The sequence below is a fragment of the Agelaius phoeniceus genome, chromosome 1, assembly GCF_051311805.1.
Source record: "Agelaius phoeniceus isolate bAgePho1 chromosome 1, bAgePho1.hap1, whole genome shotgun sequence".
NCBI lineage: Eukaryota > Metazoa > Chordata > Aves > Passeriformes > Icteridae > Agelaius > Agelaius phoeniceus.
In genome coordinates, this window is record NC_135265.1 from 46,130,973 (window position 1) to 46,156,175 (window position 25,203).

Consider the following 25,203-nt stretch of genomic DNA (forward strand, 5'->3'; position numbering starts at 1 on the left):
ATTTATTGAAAAAATGCTTCATTTATTCAAAACCCTGTCCATACACCCAGAGTTGTCCCAACCCAGGTGCAGAATCTGGGACTTGCCCTTCTCAAACTTCATATGGTTGGTGATTACCCAGACCTCTTAATTTGTTGAGGTCTCTCTGCAGGGCCTCTCTGCCTTCAGTGGGGTCAACAGCTGCTCACAGCTTAGTTCCATCAGTAAACCTACTTTAAAAGGATCATAAAATATTTTATCCTAACTTCTAATAAAATGAAGTTATGCTATTTTTTGGCAGCATTTTTGTTATCATAGTGGCTGTAACTTCAGAGCTTCCAAAATTTTTGCTGCACTGTTACCTTTATAACAGTCAGTAAAAATATCCAGTAGATTCAGTTATTTCAAAAACATGGAAGTAGGTTTTTTTATGATGTTGATTCTTCCCCCCCCCCCCCCCCCCCCCCCAATTAAAATGTAAAGACTTGATTAAAAGAAGTTTCCTTTCAGTAGTTTGCAATTTTTTATCCATCTGGTATTTGCATTTTCACTCAGGGCTCTTTTTCATTAACTGTCCCTGACTTCACTGGAAACAGATATATCTGCAAGTGTTCAACTTGACTGAAAATTAGGAGCTTTAAGTGTGCTTTATAAAACTAGTTGAAACCTAAACTCATTGAAAATAAAGTATGTGCTTCTTTTAGACAGTTCTATTCATAGTTTCAGATTTCATGCAGTTCATGATGTGGACATAGAATTACTGATATATGGAACTGCTTTACTCATATCTTGGATATCTATTTCTGTTCACTAAAATACCTTATTTTCTGGTAACATCACTGGATGACTCCCTTAGTTAAGAGACCAAATATTAGTTTAGATCAGGTTTCCCTTGCAGACAGCTAATTAAGCAGAAAATGGTACATACAAGTCTTGTTGCTTAGATAGTGCTCAGAAACAGATACCAGAGGAGCTGAAATGGAAGGTCTCAGGTGGCAGCAAATATAATTACTTTTAGCTTTTAAAGCACAGTGATGATGCATGACCATTTTCTAGTCAAAGTAGCTGGACAATCTGGAACAGGGCATAACTCATCCCATCAATGTCTGAAAGGAAATAAAGCACATCTTCAGGACTGAATTTTACAAAGAAAAACTGCAATTGTATCTGGAAATTTGTTAACATTATTAATCCACTATATATTGCTTTGATTATGATTAATTAATGGGATTATAGTTTGTTTATTAAGTGTTTATGGCTGCTTAAATTAGGAGTGGAGTCCCAATTGGCAGTCATAATAATCACTTCATATGTTAGAGAGACTTAACTTGGCAATTATGTTTCAGTTAGGGATTTGATTGTTAAATGCATCAATTTAGTCAATTTGATAAATGCATGTACTTTTACTGTAATTGTACCCCTCCCAAAAAAAGACTGAAATGCAGAAGTATAATTCACAGAAAAAACATTAGAACTGGACATTTTTTATAAAATGTTTTCAGAATTTAAATTTTAGTAAATGTGTATGAGTATCTGTCTATTTAGGTCTTTAGTAGGTCAAAATAATGCAATATTTTGCAGTAATCGAAACTGTAAAAAGAGAGAAGCCTAAGTTCTCTTTGGTTTATGGCTGCAAATAAGAAGAAAGACCACAGAATTCAGTGGATTTTTTTTAAGAGTGTAACCATTTTAGATGGAAATTGACTTTGGTATTTCTGTTAAATATTTTGAGTAGAGCTGCAGTTCTTTGGAAGAACAGGAAGGATTATAATGAAAATGAATACGGCCGTTCTTTTTTTTTTTTTTGACATCATTATATTAAGAATTTTCAAATATTTCTACATCTAAAATCTATATTTTAGAACTACTAAGTCAGTAGAAGGAAAAGTGGATATTGAATATATTTTAATGAAGCATAAGTTCTCCCCTTCTGCAAGTTCTCCCCTTTTGTACTACTTTTTGAAAGGTTTCATTATCTTGCTCACAGTTGTTGGTGGCTCTGATTGTAAAGATAACTCTCAGAAATCCAAAGCTTAGTAGGCTAAAATTGAGATTAGTTTAAGAAAGAAATCAATTAGATATTATGATGAATTATTTGTGAAGCCAGACTATAAGGATAAATTGAATTATAAAAATTATATTAAAATTCATTCTTGCTAAATTCAAGATGCTATTAAAGACATTGTGGAGAGACTTCACTTTTTTGTAGTTCAAGACTGAGATGAGGTGGGGCAATGCACAGCTAAAATAACACCAGTGATGTATTTTCCAGTTAAAGACTCTGATTTTAAGTGAAAATTATTGGGTTAGTACTAAAAATATGAAGGATTCAGAATCTCATATGGCAATTTAGGACTTCTTGTAGTAAATGGGACCTAATGATTTAAGTCTTAAGCCGTGGTCAGGATTGTCTGCTTAGAAGGGAGTTATGGAACAATTTAATTTGCAAGAAGTCTTTATTCAGAAGAGTCAACAAATCATGGGATAAAGACAAAGAGGGTTTAATGTAAATTTTCTTTTCTAATGGGACTGAATATCTCATAATTGTACTATTTAGAGCATGTTCTAGTAATGAGTGTTGACACAAATTCGTTCATTTATAAAGCACTGATCATGGAACACCTTTAACAAAACAAAAGCTTTTCATTTGTAATAATTACATTTAATTTGGGGTGATTATTTGGAGACTAAAGAAAAAAATATTTTGTATTAAATTATGCTTGTATCAAATTGTCTTTGCGGTAGAAGAGAAAGTAGGGGGAAGTAGGATCTGTGAACATAAGTTTGTCCTCAGGTGAGGTTTCTTGAAAACTTACTTTTGCAAGTATCAAAAAGAATTAAGAACAACGCCAAGACAATATACATTGAATAAAATGTGGACATAGGCACTAATTTACAAAGAAATTACAAACATTTGCAAATGTGTTTTCCTTCTTCTCCTTCCTATAGGAAGAGCGGGTAGTGAACCATATAGCAGCAAAGATAATTGAAAATGTTTGTACTACTCGTTCATGCCATGCACAAGGCTTTATTACAGGAGAAATTGGACCTGTCTTGTGGTACCTTTTCACACATTCTACAGGAGATTCTTTGAAGATAACTCCTATTTCGGTAAGGAATTTCCTTATGTGGTAGAGTAATGCTTTGGCCTTTAGTCTGAAAAACCTTCTGAATTGGAACTGAAATGTATTTGAGTATGTTTGTGGTAGGTTTGTGGTTTTTATATTTCAGACACATTAAAATAGATTTGAAAAATTTCTGAAATTGAAAAATGCGTTTATTGCAGTTCAGTGCTTATGAATTGTTCTTGTGATTCATCATTTTCCAGAACATATATTTCCTTATGCTGGTAATACTGAGTTATGTTTAAAAAGTTTAACCTTTCAAAGAATCTATTAAATTCTTGCAAAATTGAAATTTCTCTTTTTTGATTGTTTTTCAAATGAGAATTGTTTATTCTCTTTATCAAAGGCTTGTTTAGAAGACTTAGTTGAATTAATCAAATTTCTTTTTATAAAATTGTTAGGGCCTAGTCTTTGCCCAGAATTTTTAAGGCAATATAGAATGATAACAAGACAGATAGAGTAATGACATGCAAGCAGAAGGTTTGGAACAAAAGGATTTATGAGGTAGAAAATACGTAGCAGGACTGTAAGTTTAACCCAAGAGCATATAGTGACAGGACTTGGGGGGATGGATTCAAACTAAAAGTAAATAGGTTTAGATTAGATATAGAAAAAAAATTCTTTATTGTGAGGATGGTGAGGCATTGGCACAGTACCAGTGTTCCCCAGAAAACCTGTGGCTGCCCCATTCCTTGGCAGTGTTCACAGCCAGGTTGGATGGAGCTCTTGCTTTCCAAATGGAAAATGGTAGTGTCACAGCTGCAGCAGCATACACACAGACACATCTAGCATAAAGGTAATAAAAGAGAGAGGAGTAAAAATTCATTTGAAGTGTGGCTGAAGAGGTAAGTGGTATAATAAATTTATGATTAAAAAATATATCTATTTATTCATTTTTTTTGTCTTAGTGTATATTGTGGCAGAGTCTTGCCTGCAATATAAACTGCTCAAATATTGGGAAAATGTCTTGACATTTTAGAACAGAAAACCTATTTAGTAACATAAAAACCTTTGCTCTGTAGCATCTGAAATTCTTGGCAAAAACAGTCTTAGAACTTCCATGGGTACAGAATAGTCTGTCTCTAAATATGTAAAGTATATGTGTGTCTCGCTATTAGGCTGCTTTTTTAGAAAGGGTCTTTTTGAGACTTCAACCATTTGATCTGTGAGTTTTATGCTTAGATCACAACTGCATGCATGGGAAAAGATTGGAGATAACAGCTATGACTTCCTTTACTTACTGAGTTTTTAAATAGCCTGCTCAATCCTCTCTTCTAGCACTACTTTTGCTATAATGGTTGTTTTGTATCATGTACTTTCTATTCTTGCAAATCATTAGACTGGGCAGTTGTTATTTGTTTGCTACTAGGTCATAGTATTTTACTTTTTAAAATCTCTTTCAACTCATGCTGAAAATTCCCTCTTGTTTCTCTGCTGTCTGCTTGGAGAAGTTTGCTTTGTCATTTTCCATTCCCTTGATTCCTACAGCAGACTCCCAGGGCTGCTCCATTTGCAGGGGCCAGTTGGCCAGTTATGCCTGCATTGTGTACCGCAGCAAACAGCATATTCTGGAGAACCTGTCTGTCTCAATGGCATTCAGACACTGAGCTAAAAGAGATCACAGGAGGAACTATCATTGTGCTTTTTCTTTTTTTTTTTTTTTTGCCCTCATGAAAACTCAGTTTCTTCTTGGACAATGCAGTATGCCTGAGGGGGGCAGAGCTTTTTTCCCTGCTCAGTAATATGCAGAAGTTACATATCTGATTCTCAAGAATAAACTTGTCATCAGTGGAGATTCACTACAGCTTTTTGTAGCTGTCATCAATACCATATGGTTTGCTCACCTTGCCCTCGGATGAGTATCAAGAGACTATGAGAGGAATGGGTTGTTTGTCCCTCTGTATCCTTTGCTTCTTTTGAGAACCCCATTCACTGGATCCTCTCAGGTTCAGGTGAATCACTAAGAAACCTTTTCTTCGTCCTAGTGTTTATGCTATAGGCGTCTAGCCTCTTTTAAGCACTACCAGTGAGAAGAAAACTTTCCTGCTAGAAAAACTGGAAGGTTGCAAAAAATGCATAAGAGGAAATTAAAACCTGTAAAGCTTGGTTTAGCCTAGTTTGCTCCCTTTTTTTTTTCTTTTTTTTTCCCTTTTTTTTTTTTTTCTTTTTGTGTCCACTGATAGCTACCACTATGTACTAGTCCAGTGAGGCTTTATTAACTGCTCGGTTCAGTTGGACAGTGCTGGTGTTTGTGTGATCTCTTCCAAGTGAGTAGACTGAAAGTATCACAGATTGTGAGTTCCTCAGTTCCTTCACCTCTTGTTCCTGTAGGTGTGATAGAGTAGCCTGATCTTTATGGGCTTCTTGTTCAGCTGGGCCTTTTAAGTGCAGTGAGTTTTACTGCAATATTTATACTCCAAAGTTGAATCATCTGGCAGTCATCGGTTGACACTAGGACTTGGAATGACATTGGTTTTCCAAGCTGTTACTTCCCGATTCTTTTTCTTGTGTTTGAAATCTTTGTATTATAAAATATATTAGTCTTCAGAAGCTACTCTAGAAGCTTTCTTACAGATGACATCTGTTAGGATGAAGCAGTGTGTTTTGGGAGGTCATGATAGCTGCAATTACTGGAATTTCCTAGAGAAACTCATCTGATTTGTGGAACATCCTTTCAATGGCAATTGACAATCTAAGTAAGAAAGATGTTTTTTTATCATTCTGTTACCTTTTCTTTCTCAAAGTTGCTTAGCAATGTGTGCTTGGGTGTTGAGGCCAGCATTTAAAAAAGACAACCAAATTGAGTGTGCACACTGAGATCTGCTAAGGTAAAAATTTCTTCAACATTTTATGCATATCTGTGGTATAAATGTAGATATGGACAATAGAAACAAAACCTTAACTGTTCCCAACTAAAGTTTGTTTCCTGTGAAGGCAATAGGCTTACTGGAGATCATGCTTTTCCTTTGTGTACTTACTGAAGTTTCAGTCGTGCTGGAAGTAGGGTTTGTTCCAAATTCACATATTGGAGAGCTTTGAATGAAAGCAGCTGTGAGGAGAATTGCAAGAGTAAGATATGTTTACTGGTTTATATCCTTGGTGAAACTGCTTTCTTCTGTTTTTTCTGGTCTTTATGAAAATTATTGCTATCCATGTAGCTGAATCCATCTCCTTTTTTCAGTCAGATCATTTTACACAAGTGTTCTTGGGTCTGAATGAGCTCCTGGATTTTCTCCTCCACAGTTTTGGGGATTGTTTCCTTTATCAGAAAACTGAAGTTTAATACTTTTATATGAAGTGAATTGAACAAGGAAACTTCTAAAGTAGGGTGCACTAAGGTGATACTTTAATCTTTTTGCTGCTTTGTAGTGATACACTAAAAGCAAGAAATAGATAAACTTATTACTTATTGCCTGATATAATTCAGGGTTATGTATTAATGCTGCTGTGGCATTTAGATATATAATCTTAACTTCATCTGATAACAATCAATTGATATTGAAATCTAGTGCAGGAAGATCTTTTCCCAGCTAAAGTTTATGGAGATTTTAGTGGTATGCTAATTTAACAAATAAAATACTAATGTATTCTCCAGTTATAGTGTACTGTATAATTTCTACATCCATTAAATTGTTGCTACAGATATGTAGGCATTTTTATCCTGCATGACCACAAAAACTGACATCATCAGTGTCCTATTTAATTTTGTTATGCAGTCATTCCTGCCTTATTTGAATATATCCTGAAGAATTTATTCTTAACTGACATCTATATTAGAATGTAAAAATACATTTCTGTTAAGAAATATGTCTGTCATATCTTTACTTAGAGTTAGCAGTCTGTCTGCAAAGTGTATCAGCAGTAAAGGACTATGGAATTCCATTTATGATTATTGCAATCAATAATAAAAATATATCAAGAAGATTCTCTGTCTTTAGTCTCTGGAGTCAAGAAATGACACTTCACTTTGTCCTGCCTATCAGAGGCGGCAAATGGGGATTATGTCTCAGTATCTTTTTCTCACTTTGGAGTCCAACATGCCTCAGGTAAATATCACAGATTTTGCCTGTAGGAAAGCTGTGTCTTTTTATCATTTTGCTAGACTCAGAAAAAAAAATCTGTAAGATGTCACAGTGATATTCTGACAAGCTCAACAGCAGGAAGAATATTTCTTTCCAGTATGCTGAAATTTTTTTAATTTTTAAAAAAATAACTTGAAATTTTTTTTCTAGGAGATAACTTTTTCTGCTGGAAGGGAAGTAATAAAGCATAAGCCACTTTAATGGAAACTAATTTGGGAAAGCTCACACAATCTTTTTTTGAGGATTTGGTTCCTTCGTTATTTTCTTAAGTAATTGGTACTGAATAGTTTATTTCAGAGACTTGTGTATTGTAGATACTGTAGTGCATTCATTCTCAAACTTGAGAATCATGGAAGATATCCTGAAAGGGTGAATGTTACCCAGTCACATGTAGCCTGCAAGTCTAGAAGGATATGGCAGAGATGATCCTAGAACCCTGGAGTATCTCAAGTTGGAAGTGACCAAGAAGAATCATGAGGCAAAGGTTGGAGCTGCTGAGAGAAGAGGTGCTGGTTAAGGCTCCAGCAGAGAGTAGGGGTGGAGAAGTCAGTTCCAGGAGAAGTTCTGCTGAAGCCTTACTCTCACTAAGAAGATTTCATGTTCCAACTGCTGCCTGGAGATGATGGTGTAAGCTCTGCTCTTGCATCTATCATCATCCATTTCCAGTTCGTGCTCCACCACCTTTTGACCTATCTCCATCTGTTTTCTCCCAATACTGGATCTATTGAAGTGATTTAGAGTGCTTGTACTCTACCCCACATTTAAATCCTATCTTCTGCTTTTCTGCTGAAGTGTTATGTTCATTCATACAGCAGAGCATTCTGTGATGTACAAACTAATGGGAATTTAAAGCTTCTGCCCTTGGCTATTGGTGGACTGGAGCTTTTCTGCTACCTCCAAAACTGCAGTATTATACTAGAAGACTGCCTATGATGTGTTTCCTATGAGGTTTGCCTGGAAGTAATGTGATGGCTGCCCTTGTTTGGCAAGGTGTGTAGCAGAGATCTAAGGCAATGGAAAATCTGCAAACACCATGCAGAGGGTGTTTGCAGACCAAGTCTGCGCACCAAGTTAGCTCCATGTTGCTTTGGCACAGCCTGTCCCTAGGTCCCAGCAGTTCATTGGTAGTATGACCCTCAAGGATGTTTTTAGTGAATACACAAACCTCCTGCCCACTCATTTTGAAAACTCTGAATAGAGGTGAAGAGCTGGATTGTATCCTGGAGGAAATAGAGCATTCTGTACCAAGGAACTGAGATTGAGTGTCTGTGTTTAAAAAGAGAGTTAAAAAATAATAAAAGAAGAAAAGTAAAAGGCTGCAATCGATGTGGTTCCTGGACCAGAAAGGACAAGGAAGAACAGGAGCAGAGTAGATGAACAGCATCAATAAAATGTCTGTCAAGTTCATGATTTACTGTCTTTTATGCCTTTTTTCTTCTTTTTTCCTTCTTTTTTAGCTGATTTTGCCCTGGTTACTAAGGGCACTGGTGAACTGGATGGTTTCTGGTGTTCTTACATGGAAAGCTTTTCTCTGGTGGTAGAATTCTGTGTAATTGACTATAGTTTCTCTTAAATGAGACCTTACTATTGAGTACACACCAAGTAAACAGCAATTTCTAAATATAGCTGGTCTGAAGAGAACAAAGAAATTGTAAATATTACTTACATTTCACAAAAGGAAGTCACCTTCAAAGTTTTTCCTGAAAACCAGTTCAGATTTTCATGTGAATCCAATATTTGACATCAGCTCTTCTTCTATGCTAATAGTATATTCAGGCCAAAGGAGAAAAAACTAATGTTTAAAGAGTCTTATTTTCTTTATCTGGAGACAAAAAATGCAGTTATAGTATCTTGAAGGTTGCATTTTTACAGGTATCAAAAGGAGATTGATTTGGAGATGAGGCCACCCTGAAGATTGTTTGGTAATGTTTGCTAGGAAATAGCTAAGTTAGTAGACATTGAACAGGTTTGTGCTCACTTTACTGGAGCATGGTCAGTACCTACATTTTCTACTAAAATTATTTTAATCACTGATGCTTGAAAATCAACCATTTGGAGAATAGTTTGCAAGTTTATTATACTAATCACTGTTTCCTAATAAGCACCTAGATCTGAAGTAGTATCGAGATCTAAGGATAGACTTTAGACACTGAAATACTACTGTATACCTCATTATTGTCCATGAGCAGGGAGAGAGAAGATGCCTACCTTTATGGGTGTCCATAAATTCTGTGGTGTATGCTATGTCTGTATTTTCTCTCCCTGTTCTCCTTTCTAGTACAGTGTTATCTGATGCTGTTTATATTCCATGCTTGACAAAAGACTCAAGCATGGGCTGTGATGCTCCATCATTATTGTTCTCTAGAGGAAAAGAGTAATGTGACTTTTTTGATGTGGATGTTGGTGTATGAAATATTTGAATTTCAGCTGCACAGAGTGTATAGCAATGTATTTAGAAGAATTCCAGGTCTCTAAAAATAAGTGGTCTTTCCCCCTAATATTTGTCTTAAAAATGAATCTGTATGCATTCCTTTTATTCCTAAACTATTGGAGAACTCACCACATGCTTTTATTTTCCAGTATTTTTCTTGAGATATTAATCTCATTCATTTCTTTTTTTTTTCACTTTTGTAGGCTTTGTGCAGAATTACTCGTACCTCACCTAATGCTTTCCAGAGTGTCATTGAAAAAGTGGGATTAACAGCTGTACTAAATTCCTTGGCAAATGGAATGTGCAAAATTCAGCAGTACATGCTTACTATGTTTTCAGCAATGTTGTCATGTGGGATTCATCTACAGAGGCTAATTCAGGAAAAGGTTTGAGTTCAGATTAATATTTCACTGGCATGGAATTTAATGAAAGGAAAAGTTAAAATTGACACTGCGAGTGGTTTTGGATTTTCAAAATATGTCTCAGTGACATTTGCATATCTGAATAGCAGGAAATGAGGAATGTGTTTCTTTTGTTTCTGTTTGCTTCAAATCTAAATTACAAGGTGTATAGTTTTTCTTTCTCTCATGGATCTTCGAGAAATGGTACTAATGGGTGTATAAGTTGTTCCTGCAGCTAGGATTCAATCGGTCCAGAATACCCTAGCCTGACCAAAACTGGGCCCTAAGGAAAATCAGTAATGAATCAGTAAGGACAGCTATTTGACATAGCTCTCTTAAACATTTAAAATAGAAAATAAGGAGTGTCCTGATTAAATCTGAACCTGTACTTTATGCTCTTCTTAAAGGACCTTAAGTCAATTTGTAAGTGAAATATCTTGCAGGAATTAGCATTTTAATACCTTAGGTTTTTCTTTTTAGTGTCACTGAATAAAACAACTGGTTTTGGTTTATGTGTAATATAATTTTTGGTAGAAGTGGTTAAAAGTTTTCTATTTTGAGCCCAAAATTATTTTGTGTTTAGAGAAAAAGTGTTTCTTTTTTGGCAGTGTATCTGCATAGTTCATAAATGAAAGTAATAGTCTCCCTCTGTGTGGAAAGGATGAAAGCCACAAAGAAAGAAGGAAAGAAGTTCTTGTTTTCCTCAGATAACTCTGTTGTAATGTGTGTTGTAATCTGACAATCACCTTGGCTATAATAATCTGTTGGGCATTAGTTGAGAGAGTTTTATTTCCCTACGTATTGTTTTAACAATTATATTTAAATTAAAACATTATCCCACCCATGTGGCCTGAAATTACTCATTCTCTTCCTAAAATTAATTTCTGTACCATGTCAGAATTGCCAGTGAGTGCATGTCAGCTGGCCTTAAACTTTTCCAGATCCCACAACAGCGGCACTAACAGGTGGCAAGTTGTGCTGTAATGCTGTGCTAACAGTGCGCATTACTGTGAGTTGCTGGTATAGTCAGAGGAGCATGGTCAAAAATCATTCACTTGAACATTCAGCAAAAGAATACAATGTGCAGCTAGCCTGTGGCTACAGCATGATGTTTTCTGTGAAAAATTTCTTTTTTATATATGACTTACATTGCTAAAAGAACTCCCATACTGATACTGAGTTTCTTATAGACAGAATGGCTAGAATTCCCTCTCTGATACTGTAGTTCTAATGAGCAGTACTGTAGAACTGATACTGCAGTTCTTATGAGCAATTCTAATAAAATTTTGCAGATTAGAAAATTGAAATACAGACAAACGCAGACATTCTTTTAAGACCATATATCAAACTAATGATAGAAGTGGGAATAGTGCCCAAAGCTATATGTAAAAAACAGTCTACTGTAAAAACTGATAAAGTAGGTCTGGTTCTACTGCATGTGCCCACATTTAGTAACTGTACCTACATTACAGCTCAGAAAGACTTAAATCTCATAGAATGGGTTTTTTTTTTTAATTGAGATTAGCTCAGTTGATTAGAGTCTGGTGGTAATAACACCCAAGTTGTTGGTTCAATCCCTGTGTGAGCCATTCACTTAAGAGTTGGGCTTGATGATCACTTCCATCTCAGTATGTTCTGTGATCTGGAAATTAGATTGTAGGATTTTGGAAGCTGAAACTAAATTTCTATTTTTCTTGAATAGAATCTAAAAATACAAACATGCTCCTGTATTGAACTGCCAGGTGCTGTCACATCACATGGAGTGATATTATTTTAGCTCTGAAAATCAAATTTAATAGTCCATGCACTTTTCAGTATTCCACCTTAATGAGAGAAGGGAGGAGTGAGTAGTGTTAGCCTACAGATTATTTTGCATTCTGTAAAATTCTTGTGTAGCTCAACTTAAGAGGCAGAAGGACCTCACTGTCACACAGAAGGTAGTGACAAATAAGTGACTCTCTGTTTAATATAGGTGCAAGCAACATATTAAAAGATACAAATTCAAGACAGAGATAATTTAGCTTTTTGTATGTTATCTGTAAACACCCTTAGCTTGTAAGAATTAGGACTGCCCTTGTTTTCTTCAGTCTTCAAGAACAGTAGTAAAAACCAGGTACAAAACAAAAGCCAGAATTGCAGTTCTGTGATCATCTACACTAATACAAAATTTTAGAGAACTACAGTAGCCAGAAGGGACTGGGTTTTGTCCCTCTCTGGTACAGAGACTTTCCATTTTACTTTCCTGTTTTAGAAAAAAAATAGTTGAAATTATGTTTTTAAAGTAAAGCATGGAAAAAGAACTCAAAATCAAGAATGTTGAATGCATTATAGCAGTAGATTAAAAAAAACCCCACTGCTAATTACTTTCATCTGGCTGTCAAGAATCACCTTTGGATTAGTGAAAATCAGTCACAGCTTTTTGAATGCAATTAGGTTCTTCCAAAGATCAGATAATGTAGTAGCATTTTTTATTTGGTTTCTTTCTTCCTCAACTAGTCATAAGTAAAATTATTCAAATACTTACAGCAATATATTGTCACAACTCATTGTGAATACATTATAAACATTGTCCTCATATTTCAGTAATTATTTTCAATTCTTTGTCTTTTACCTGAATGTGGACAAGTAACTACCACTGTAGAGGATAGTTTTGTCCATATCAGTATGAATGAATAAAAAGATAAAAATATCTTTAGCAAAATCTTTGTAACTCTAAACTTATAATACGGAGATATTTGCAAAGCATAGAAGGGAAATTTGAAAATACATAACAATGCAACAAGTGTTTGCTATTGTAATTCCTGTTCTTGTATAGTGAGATAGTGGTCTAGCTGTTTCCCTCTTGTGTAACCAATTCAAAAACATCATTGCTTTTGTTTTAAACTTGCTTTGCAGTATTACTCAGTGTATCCAATATAAAGTCATAATCTTGTTGCAATGTGTTCACTTGAAGTGAAGAGAGTGTCCTATTCTGCAGAGTCTCAATGGATACATCAAACATTTGCGAGGGAGGGAGGAACTATAGAACAGAGAAATGATAAATAATGTATTTGGCAGTATTTGAGTGATTTTTGGCTTTTCTGATACACCAAGTCCTGCAGGTCAGCAAAGATGTGCTTGAGATTTTCTTTGGATACTGTTTTGCAGTCCTCAAACCAGCCAGAAAAGCAAATTCCAACAGGTCACATTTATTTCTTAAACCTGATTATTAGAACATTCCCAGATAAATCTGACGTAACTATTTTTAATTGTCTTAACCCATGTTATCCCCCACATGTAGCATTGAGACATTCTTGCTTTCCAAAGTATGAGGACTAAAAATAGATGTGCTTCGGCTTGTAGTTGCATGTGTCTTTGTCATGGTGTCCTTTTGCATGGTCTATCAAGTCTATGTTAGCACAGTTAGTGTTGCATTGTATAAACTCTTTTTGCCTATGTCTGACGTTTTATGGGGTTTCTAAACATAAAAACTTTGTTGTTGTTGTTTGTTGATTTGGTTTTTTAACTAAAAAAAAGCCTTGAAAAATGAAACCAGAATTAAAATCCAACCTTTGCATTTATTAGATTGTTATTTAAGAACTTGACTGGTGCAAGTTCATACTGGAGGTGCTACAAGTCAGGCTCTGTGAGCTGCTGAAGTGTTTAAAGCAGTAAACTTTTAAATCCCAAGACTGAGAAATTCTTCTATTTATGAAATAAATTACTGAAGTACAGCAGGACTGTTCTAGAATAATTAATAGCAATTTGTTTTTATGGGATTTCTGTAGTTCCTGACTGATGACTGCTTTTGAAGACAGGGTTAAAATCGTGTCAGAATAAAATCTAATGGTTTCTTGGCCAACTCTTTTACTCCTGCTCTTTCTCCATTCTCGGTAAAGATATATAGTTAATTGTTGCAAAGGATGTCTCTAAGAAATTACAGTCAGTGCTGATTTGCACTTATTTAGTCAGCAAATGATGAATTTGAACATTAATATATATGTTAAATGTGCATCACAGAGTGGGATTTTTAAATTTGTACATAACATGCATACACTACTCATCTATCCTACAGTATCATTCCCTTGAGAATCCAGCTCTGCTCTTTGAAGGCAGGTTCTATTATTGAGGCCATTTGTGCTCAGTCTAATTTTTGCACAGAGCCAGTTGACACAGTTTGTAAATTCTGATTCAATTTTTAGTTCTGATTTTGTTTATCCTTCTTCTTTCTTTTCATGTCCTGATTTTATTTCTTCCTTGAAAAGGTGTTGTTCACTTTCTGAACTCAAAATAAGACTAGATTAGATAAGAACAATCAGAGAAGGTGGAAACAATTTTACCATGTATTTGGAGCACCTGGTGTATAATTTGGTATCTGATGTAGATAAGATTTTATTCAACTACCATGTAGTTTTTAATATTCCTGAATATAAGGGAATGAATAGCTAAAATTTTTAATCATGTTTGTGCTTAAATACATATGTATTCTGAAAATAGTTCAGCTTTGTTTTAAAATAAATGTATTAAAATATCCTATGTTTATGCTTATGATGAGCCCTTTAAAAATATAAATTTTATCATCTTTTGTAATTGATTTCATACTATTTTGGATGTAGTACATTAAATAGCGTTGACTTTTTACTACTTCTGAAGATGTTCAAAGCATCTTTACACTGGGCCAGTCAGTCTTGGACTGAACTTATTTGGTAGTATTCTATGGATTTTTTTTTCCTATGAGTGACATGAAAATGAGCAAGCTTTAAGTGTATACAGTCTTACATTACAGTGCAAGTAACCTTCATGTCCTTGTGCTTATTTCCACCAAGGATTTTGTGACTACAATTACTCGTCTGCTTGAAAGTCCTTCAACTTTTATTCGAGCAAAAGCCTTTCTGGTCTTGCTACAAGTTTTAATCAATAACAGGGAGATGTTGCTCCTCAGTTGTCAAACAAGGTAAGGTGATAATGGAAGATAATCAAAGATACAGTCTTTAAAGTTGTACCTGAAGTACTTGAAAATGTGTGGTATTTTTGAGCCAGTGTTGTAGAATTTAATTGTTTTGTGTGTAATAGTAATCCTTCTATTCATGAGAATATTTTGTCTGGGATCAACAGGTGACAATTATTCAAAAGGGAAACCACTGTCTTGCAAGGAGAATATCTTTTAAAGTAACTCATGGTCCCAGTGAGCATTTGCATTTTTGGGTAGGGCAAAAAATATACTACAACAGTGAGTTGTTGGTATGGTGGGAAAGCAAAATAAAAGGTTCTGTTATGTACCTCCCTCATCTTGGGGTTTTATATAGTCCGTATTCTCTTCCAGATAGTCACCTTCAAGGTAAAATAATATTTTTTAGCTATATGTGTTGTGGGAGTGATTTACATAATAACCAATAAATTCCTGTGACTTTTACGTGAAGTATTTAATTCTTCTATGTTTTAGAACACTTTGCAATAAATTCCTGAATCATCAGAGAACTGATATTTGAAATTTTTTGTCTTCTGTTGGGATGGAAGCAATCCTCTACCAAAGAGGTGCAAATTAGACTGTGTTAGAATATGAATTGTTACCATGTTTCGAGGTGATCGGAGAAGGGAGATTAAAGAAATTTTAGTTGGGATTTATATCTTCTACTGTTCTGTAAGAAGAAGAGTAAAATGAAGTGTAAACATAGCTTTTACAATATTGAAATAGAGCAGGTTTGGAACTGAAAGTTTTACAAAGGATGAGGCTTGTGGGTAGCTGTAAATCTAACTATATCTATAGCAAATGGAACATTATATCTTATATTCATGTTTGAGAAGAATTAGGATGTATACATTAGGATTAAAGGAAGGGGCAGATGAGTTATACCATGAAGTCACTGTGAGAGAACACCTTGTGGGGTGATAGTATTATATATATATATTCCTCCACTTGCAAAGCTGTAGGTATCCCAATATTTGTAGAATCCCAGAGAATAAGTAATGAATCCAAGGGGCTTTTTATGTGTACCTTTTACACTTCCAGTTATGTTCTATCAGATTATTTATTCAGATTAGTGAAAAATGGTTCTAATGATTTGTAAGTGACTTTTTGAATGGCTACATTTTTAGTAATTCCTGCTATTCATGTGCCTGATATACCACATAGGACTCTCCTGTGTGTTTGAAGAAAGGTCTGACAGAAATCCTGTACAGTTACTGTTTGTTTATATGTATACCTAAGATATTATGTGAAGGAAAATAATAATAATTTTATCAACAATTTTCTTGATTTATAATGCTTTCCAACCAGCTGTCTTTTTGAAGAGAATGTGGAGTGAATTTGGAATATGGTTTTGTATTATGACTTTTGGCTTTATCCTGCTGTTTTATGGTCATGCTTCAGACAGGGATGATTAGAGACCAATACATACTGTAATATGTTAGGTGAAACAGTAGGCAAGCCTTACAGCAGCTTTATTGAGCTGATAAATGGTTCTTCTTCATTTGCTGAGTTTTCTTTATAATTATTCTTTAGTGAACAGCATATCTCTTATCAGAATAGATGATCTAAAACCTTTCTCTTACATCCAGAAGGTAAGATAGCTACAGAGAGGAGAAATGACCCATTAAATCTGGAGACAGTTGCATTCAAAATATTGCTATATAACTCCAGAGTAAACACAGCAGAGATACTGGATACTTATTGACTTATAGTGTGGAATTTAGTTAGATGTCTTCAGTTGTCTGACAGAAAAGTTTCTACAAAATTAAGACTCAAAAATTCTAAATTGCTAGCACAGGAATCAGAAATCAGTTGGATAACTATTGAAAATATTTGATATACTTAAATTCTCCTTCTTGAGGGGTTTGATTTGAGAAATATAAAGACTCTGTAGTAAAATTCACATAATTCCTGGTTAACGGTTTGTCTTCAGCAGCTGCAGCTACAGCCTATAATAGGATTTATATTGCTTTAGATGATAAAATCTGTTTATGATAATGATAATCAATATAAGGCAATTTTTCAGTGCGTATCACTTAAAGGATGATGCAGATGATAAAACAATAATAACTGTTTCATGGCAACACTGCACTGAAAAATGCTTTTGCTTACTTTGGTAATTATGCTGGCTTTGGCTGGGTTAGTGTTAATTTTCTTCATGGCAGCTACTATGAGGCTGTTTGTGCTGAAAACAGCCCCCTGGGCCTCATGAGCATGGGGACTGCCTCAGGGCCAGCATCCCAAAGGCCTTGCTCTGGAGAGCAGTTCTTCCTTTATTTGGCAGCAAAGTTAGGGCAGGGTCTGGAGTGCAAGTCTTATGAGGAGGAGCTGAGAGAACTGAGGTTGTTTAGCCTGGAGGAAAGGAGGCTCAGGGGTGACCTTATCACTCTTTGTAACCACCTGAAAGGAGGCTGTAGCAAGGCAGGGGTTGGTCTTTTTTTTCCCAAGTAATGAGTGATAGGGCAAGAGGAAATGGTCTTAAGTTGTGACATTGGAGATTTAGATTTTATATCAGGAAAAACTTTTTCGCTGATAATTCAGACAATAAAATCCTGGTCCCACTGGTAACCTTTGTGATATCTGTCCTTGGAAGTGATTTTGGAGCTTTGGAAGTGATTTTGGAGTGATTTTGTGGCATGTGAGGAAAATAACAGTTTAATCTGTTTTCATTCATCTCATTGGGAGGAAAGGGCGTGGGACAAGGAAAGGAGGAGAGAGAAAGAGAAATGGAATGAGTAGGGAAAGAGGATGTGGAAGGGAAGGGTAATGGCAAGCTTATTTTAGCTCTGCTGGTGTTACCAAAATGGATTTCCTTATGTTTTTCTTCCAGTTTGTGTACAAGTACCAGGGAATAAAAGGCAGCAGAAGTAGGCACTTGCTAAAACCCCTTTTTATTGCAAGGGCTGGGAACATGAGAAGTATCCAGTGTTGCAAGTCCTGATTCCTGGAATGCAATCTTAAGACTACCTGCCTATTTCTTTTTACTGTTTACAGAACTTATTGGCTTTGGCCATGATACCAGCAGTTGCCATTCACTTTTGGAGTATTTGTACACACAATCTGCCATGCATGTCCCTCTAATGCCTATCGATTAGCTGAGTTTACACAATCTGGTTGCAAGTTTCTTTTTGTACCTCTTTTTGAAAGTCTCTACTTACTCAAAAAGTATAGAAACACCTTTATAATTCCAAAAAAGAGTGGAGAAACAGCTGATCCCAACTAATTGAAGGGATATTCAGTATCACGTGGCCTCATAGGGGAAAGAAGAAAGGATTGGCAGGGAAGACATTAGGAGTGATGGCTCTTGTCTTCCCAAGTAACCATTACATATGATGGAGCCCTTTGTTCCTGCAAAGGGATGGCTGAATACCTGTCAGCCTATGGGAAGTGGTGAAATAATTCCTTGTTTTGCTTTGCTTGTGCTGATTTTTGAATTCTGTGGATGAAAAGTATTGATATTTAATATGAAATGTAATTTTCAAGTGAATTCGTTGTTCCACAACATTGAGACAATTCACCTGTTACTCTTTTTTCCTACCTGTTTCATGGTAGTTGATTACATATCTGCAGTTCTTCCACATGTGATACAGCTAGAGAAGATATGTAGGATCCTTTAGGCTGAAGCAGCACTTGTTTATTTACACTGTGCAAATTAATTTATTTTGCTAATCACACTGAGTTTTCTAGACTCCTTCATTTCTCCTTGATTTGCAGAGGCAGGCTACCTGTTCTTCAGGGGAAGGACACATCCTGAAGTTTTATTGAGACTTTTCATTTCACCCTTTTCTGAACTAGCAGTAATTTCTGATTAGTCTCACTGAATTGTTCTTTTTGTATCTAGATGGTTTCAGAAAACTTCCTGGGTAAACAGAGAATGACTTGGAGATTGAACTTCTCCTCCCAAAGGAATTTATTCGAACCTCTTGTTTTCTACTGTCTGCAGAGATGGACACTTGTGGAAGTGTCCATCATCCACAGGGTAGTATTCCCAACACATTTTACAGCCTGCAGAAATGTAGCTGTGCACACAGCATAACCTTGAGCAAAATCTTTCTCTGTTTCCTGTGGCCACCTCCCATATTTATTAAATTTTCAAATCTTTTATGTGCCCTGAAAGTAAAAGCTTTGCCTGGAAACCTACTACAGTCTCACATCTAGCATAGGCTGTTTCCCTTCTACATCTTAAGATTGATCTAGAAAAGTAGTGAGGAAAAGAACTGAAAAGCTTGGTGCTCAGTCAGATGGGAAAACATGGAAATGGAAGGGAGGAGGGAACAATGATGTAAGTCAGCGATTTCAGGAAAAAAACCCAGCAAGTTGGTATCAAATTAAAAAATAGAAAAAAGTGGTGGAAGACAAGAAGTAGAGATTGACCATCCTATTAGTATGATATACCATCTGATACATCTCTGTAAAATAAACACTATGTCTATATTAAGTATCCTTTAAAATCTTCCTCATTTTCTGTTAGCAGAGATTGATTAATAACAATAATAAATAATAATAGAACCAAGAAGTAGTCCTTGATTTCTTGGGGTAAATGGACTGTATATGTCCTCAGAGTATGCACAATCTTCTTTAATTTCATGCAGGTCATTGTCTGTGACTAGTCTCTTTTCTTCATATTGTTCATCCTGTTAAGAGGACAGTTCTTATTCTTTTAAGTAGTAGACCTCATCCCTGTTTCTATCACTCCAGACTGTTAACTCTGGAATTTTCCCTTTTTTACTCCACTCTTTCTTTTTTTTTACACAAAACTTCAGTTGTTTTGATTTAATGTAAAAGCTCACTGATGACCATATCTTACAATACAGACACTTGAATTTATTTTTTTTAAAACCAAACCTTTGCTTCATAGACAGTTTACTGTAAACTGAGGTTTACTCCTCATCATATTTAGCTAATTTATACTAACATCTACATGTTTTATCATGTATTGCTGAGTGCAAGACAAACATGCCACTTAATGAATTGAATAAATGTATTTCTATAGGCCTGGCTTTGTCCACTAGAGAGAACACGGAGATTCATCAGGGAATAAAAGTAACGGATGAATTGTTGTACATATGACTGAGGAATTTGTCAAAGGAAAATAGAGATGCTAATACTATACTGCCTACAGAATTTATATCTGTACAGTTTTCTCGAGACAATGTTTAGTTGAACTGAACTATCAGGGAAAAAATAGTTGTGCATGTTTTTAGAAAATCTATGTGAAAGACAATTTTGTGAATGGAAGAACAGCATAAAGGAGAAAACTCATTTATCTTTCCTTTCTCAGAATAAACAAACCTACTTTGTATCCTTCTCAAATGTGATTAAGTAATAAAACATGCTTTTATAAAATAAAAGAACCTCCTTCACCCAAAGAAATAAAACCACTCATGTTGAAGTCTATTTGGCCCATTCTAAGTAAAACTCAAACAGATCTAAGTGCATACCCATACAGAATCAGTTGATTATTAAATCATGGAAGTATTTTCTTTAAAAAAAATTTATTCAAGCTCTGATATTTTGTCATTTTTTTAGAGCTATATATTTGTGAGTAAAAATTACTTGATTGTCTGGAAAAGCTAGAAGGCCATTTTATTTAAAACATTCAAATTTCTATATTAAAAAGTGTAAAGCTTATAAAAGTAAAATTCTATTTGTAGCACAATGTCAGATTTTTAAGTAGTTCTTTTCTAGCAGACAAATCAAAATTCCTGTAAAATAATGCAATTTCCAGACATTACAAGAATTAAAGATGTCCTCATGGTCTCTGAGAAGGCAGCTGAATGTGTTGGATCTGGGCTGTTGCATAAGTGAAAAGTAGTTACTCAGCGGGTCTTTTGATTTCTCTCTTTGTCTCTGTAGAATAGGTTAGGAAGGATAAGAGTGCAGTATTCAGTCATAATCATGTATTGTTTAGAGACATAATCCTGTAAAATATATTCTTAGGTAGTTTTTACTTTGTTGAGTAAATAATCTTTTTGATAGGAAGATGTATTTCCTAGTAGTCTTGTTAGAAACACTTGAGGTAAATAAGTAATTTTCGTAGTTCTGTAAAAGAGCATTGATTATCAGAAGAGTATTTAAAGAGATAGTACTGAAGTACATACTTAAAATCCAGATCATGGATTTCCCTCACCAGTGATTGATGGTTCTTTGCACAGGACCCGGAGGGAGTTCGAATGTGAAACAAAGATGTCAATAGTATGGCCCTAAAGGGAAGTCTGGCCCTTCTGTCTATTCAAATAAGCATTTTAAAATTTTGCCTGAAGCATTCTGTTACAGGTGTATTATTAAAGCAATCTCTTGTAAGTTAGCCAGTGGCTAATAAATCAGTTACCATTTCACTGCGAGAAATGTCATTCTTCAGAATGGCGCAACCACAGAGCACTTACCAGTTGGAATGCCTGCACTGAGTTTGTATTCAAAAATTGTGAACACCAGATTTCTAGAGAAAGGATGTAAGACTAGTTTGGGCTTTTATGCCTTTCAATATGGCCACTCTAGCTAGTGCTAACATTTTAATAGGCTGCAATGTGATCTATGTAGTATGTTTTTTCTGGACTGAAAGATTGATCTCTTATTATGTTGACTTTAATTATGCTTTCTTTTGGAATTCTTATGAGTTGAAAATTAGTGTCTGTAGTCTTTCACTTATATTGCACGTATCAATTACCTATTTCAAAATAAAGTGGATTGTAAAATTAGTCTCTCTCTAAGTTTGCAGAAAGATTTACTCCTTATCTTAACATCACATATTAATTTAAACTAGTTGAGTTGTGCTTACTTAAAGTAGCTTAAGGATTTCTTTCCTTGACTCAGTAATTTGTTTTGGTTTTAGAGTTGATTAAAAGAAAAGTCTAAAATTTCCACAAAATTACAGAGCCAAAACTAATGTATCATCTTCATTGTAACCAAGGATACCAGAAATGTCTGGTTCGATAGTTTTTTTGAGATATAGTGTTATTTTCTTTGGTGTGAGAGTTAATGTTTTGCACTTGTTTAAATGTAGACTCCTGATGTATATTGAAAGAGACAGCAGAAAGACCATGCCAGGAAAAGAGCAGCAAGGTGGCAGTGAATACCTGTCAAAATGCCTGGATCTTCTCATCTATCACATTGTGCAGGAGCTGCCAGGAATTCTAGGTAAATTCAGTTTGTTAACCAAACAGATCTTCCCTTTGCTTACTCTGTCAAGAAACAGATATCTCCTTATATATATACAGGTGGAAAGAGTCTATTTTCTGATTGCATAAAGTTTGCATGATATCAACTTCCTGAAATTTTTTAGATATGTCGTGATCCGGTATTTTGTATTGGAATGCATGATTTCCTATATGAATGTTTTGTGCTTGTGGAATGGTAAGCCTCACCAGCTCAGTCAGGAATGAAGCCCAGAGGTACAAGAAGTCTTATCAATGTTCTAAAGATATTGTAAATCTATAAACATTTTACAATCTGAGAGCAAATTTCCCCCATAAAGCAGAGGCCTGAACAGTACATGTTAATCACTTACACTGAAATTTATGTATTGAGTATTTGCTACAGGCAAATTTCGGGAAAATTTCAGCTTAGATACTTCAGTTGTTTTAGATGCCTGAAACCAATTTGCTCATGCACACGAGGTTTATTTTCATAAAATTATTTTCTGATAAGATGATACCTGATGTATTTTTCATCTTTTCTACATTATCACTAGGATATTGAAAATGTAATGGTAGCACTGCAAAGGTTAGTAGACCTAAATGTCATGCTGTTATTTTAAAAGAAACTTTACTTCCTCTGCTAATGCAAATTTTTGCCTTGCTGCAAACACCTGATCCCTTTTTTTCTAACTAAATATCAGGTTTGCATATTGGCTATCTTTCAGGATAGAAGTCTCAGACTATAAATGTTTGAAGCACAAATTCACCTCCTGCTGTTTATATATACTATATGCAACTGATATATTAGGCTCTGGTATTTTCTCAGAATCTGAAAGTTTCAAATGCATAGTTACCATAATGAAACATAGTACATCAATTACTTAGACATGTAATTACTACTGATTTATAATTAGAATATATTTTTGAAAACTGATATCAAACATAATTTTTACATTTTGTTTTCTTTTCCAAGCTGGATCTGTGTGTTGATTGTTTTCTGTAACCTGAAGTTACTTCTGTATTTGTCCATATTTGTCAGAAGTCTTTTTTTTTCATTGCTATATGATGAAGGAGCATGTACTGCTCAAGGTGGTGAAAGCTATGGGCACCTAAGAATAATAATCAGATTTGAAAATTGGGACAGTGAAAAGCAGTTTAGCTGTTAATTTAGAATTAATCCTACCTGGCTTCTTTAATATGCATTCACGTAAGCTCCTTACTGATCCCATCTTCTTCCACCAGATGTAGCTATAAACCAAATAGATTAACAAACTGTAGAAATTGACCTTAAAGATACATTTGAACAAAAGAAATACATTTTTAATCTTCTTGTTAATTTAAAGTTTTTGGTTGTTGTAAATAAGAAATTAATTTTATTTCTGCATTTATAATATTTAACCTATTTTTAGGAACTATATATAAATTATTTAGATCATTCTAAAATTAAAGATAGCCTATCTATCTATTTATCAAAGGCAAAATTGCCAAATGTGATCATTATGTATTCTTTAAAATATAAAAAGAGAGATTATTCACTAAATCAGTCCCTAAACAAAGAGAGGTCTTGTTGAATTACAATATTGTGTGTAATTCAAAACAAAAAGATATTAATGAAAAAAATATTGTGTTTTATACATTTGAAGAGTTTTAAGCAACACTTTCTTTTCTTTACCAGTGAATGAGTCAAATCTTTAAGGCCTGCTTTAGTGCCAGGCTCTGTCATTTCTGCTTATATTGAAAACTGAACTCCATGGGAACAGAAGAAAAGCATTGGTATTATTCAAAATGATTAAATTCTGACTTACTGTGAGAGGAAAGGCCTTTGCTGGCTTGAAAAAATATAAAATATGGAGTTCCATTCTTTGTTTGCTTTACGTATATTTGAGTTCCCTTTTACAGTTTCGAGCAGCTATCTTTTTAGGGGAGAAAAAATATAACTGGTGCTATTTCAAGACAGGATTTGGCTTCTGGTATTTTAAGGTTATAGGGACAGAATCTTCCTTCTTTTGATATGTGCTAACTTTTCTCATGCCTCTACTGTTCTTAATGCCATGCAGAAGAGGTCTTGCTTTTTGTAGACAATAGGAAACGTACCACAAAGTTAGCATAACGTTCCTTGATTTTTATTTGTCTCTTCTGAGTCTGAAGTATAATTTTTACTATTACCATTAAAATTTTGTTAGCTTATGTCTAAGGTTTGTAATGGAGGCCACTAAGTTGTCTCATTGATCAGTTGCTATCTCTTTTATGAGAATTCCTGTAGCTTTAGGTCACTTGTGTCACAGTTAAATCAGTGCATGAGAATGTGTGTGTGCATGGCTGGTGGAAGGATCTCTTTTTTTGGAGGGGAAGGTTGTTTGGGGTTTTTCTTCTTGCTGAACTGTGCTGCAGGGGAAACGTACTGCTTCAGCATTATGTCACCCACTAATCTTAGTTCATTCAGTTCTTGGTTAACCAAAAGCTGTGAGAATTTCACTTTTTACTTCACTGGAAATAAAACTTCGTCCACATAATTTAGCCAGTATAAGTCCACTCTGCCAAGAAGGGGTAATTCCACCTTTACTTCAACAGTCACTTTATACTTCTATCCTCACTGTTTTGCCAGAGGTCACCTTTGCCTGTAGCCAGAGTAGGGAATTGATCTGGTTGAAGACAGAGCTAGGAAAGTAGTGCTGGATTCATCATGAACACTACTTCTGTCAGACAGAGAAGACAGGAGTGAACAGAGGCTACTGGAACAGAGACGTTTTATATGTCATTTGCTGTTGTTTAGTGATGTTTTTATGTTGGATCAGCCTGAAATGCTGTTTTCTGTAGGTGACATTCTCAGTGCCCTGACTAACGTCTCTGGGCGTAAACATCCATCAACAGTTCAGGCAAAACAGCTGAAGATGTGCCTTCCTATGATGCCTGTAGTGCTTCATCTTGTGACATCCCAGGTAGATTCTTCTCCCCCAAAATTTGTTACACAGAGGACAAACTCTTACAGTTTCCCAAAATCTAATTTCTGTCAATCATTATCAGAAAGTGTAAAATAAAGGTTTTCTTAATGCATAAATATGTTGATGAATATTCCAGCTATGAAGCAGCATTTGATAAAT

General features: G+C 35.0%; 1 protein-coding gene across 6 annotated transcripts in view; it reads left to right on the forward strand.

Annotated features, from left to right (window-relative positions):
- Window positions 1-25,203, forward strand: part of ULK4 (unc-51 like kinase 4) — a 214,474-nt gene that overhangs the window by 42,339 nt on the left and 146,932 nt on the right. For all 6 annotated transcript variants that reach the window (XR_013182240.1, XM_077178032.1, XM_054639826.2 and 3 more), the window contains exons 20-24: window positions 2,929-3,090; window positions 9,821-10,003; window positions 14,824-14,951; window positions 21,970-22,103; window positions 24,920-25,041. Coding sequence is in view for 5 of the 6 variants with exons in the window: in XM_077178032.1 (XP_077034147.1) it covers window positions 2,929-3,090; window positions 9,821-10,003; window positions 14,824-14,951; window positions 21,970-22,103; window positions 24,920-25,041 (729 nt within the window). In the remaining variant the exon portion in view is untranslated. The remainder of the gene's footprint in view (window positions 1-2,928; window positions 3,091-9,820; window positions 10,004-14,823; window positions 14,952-21,969; window positions 22,104-24,919; window positions 25,042-25,203) is intronic.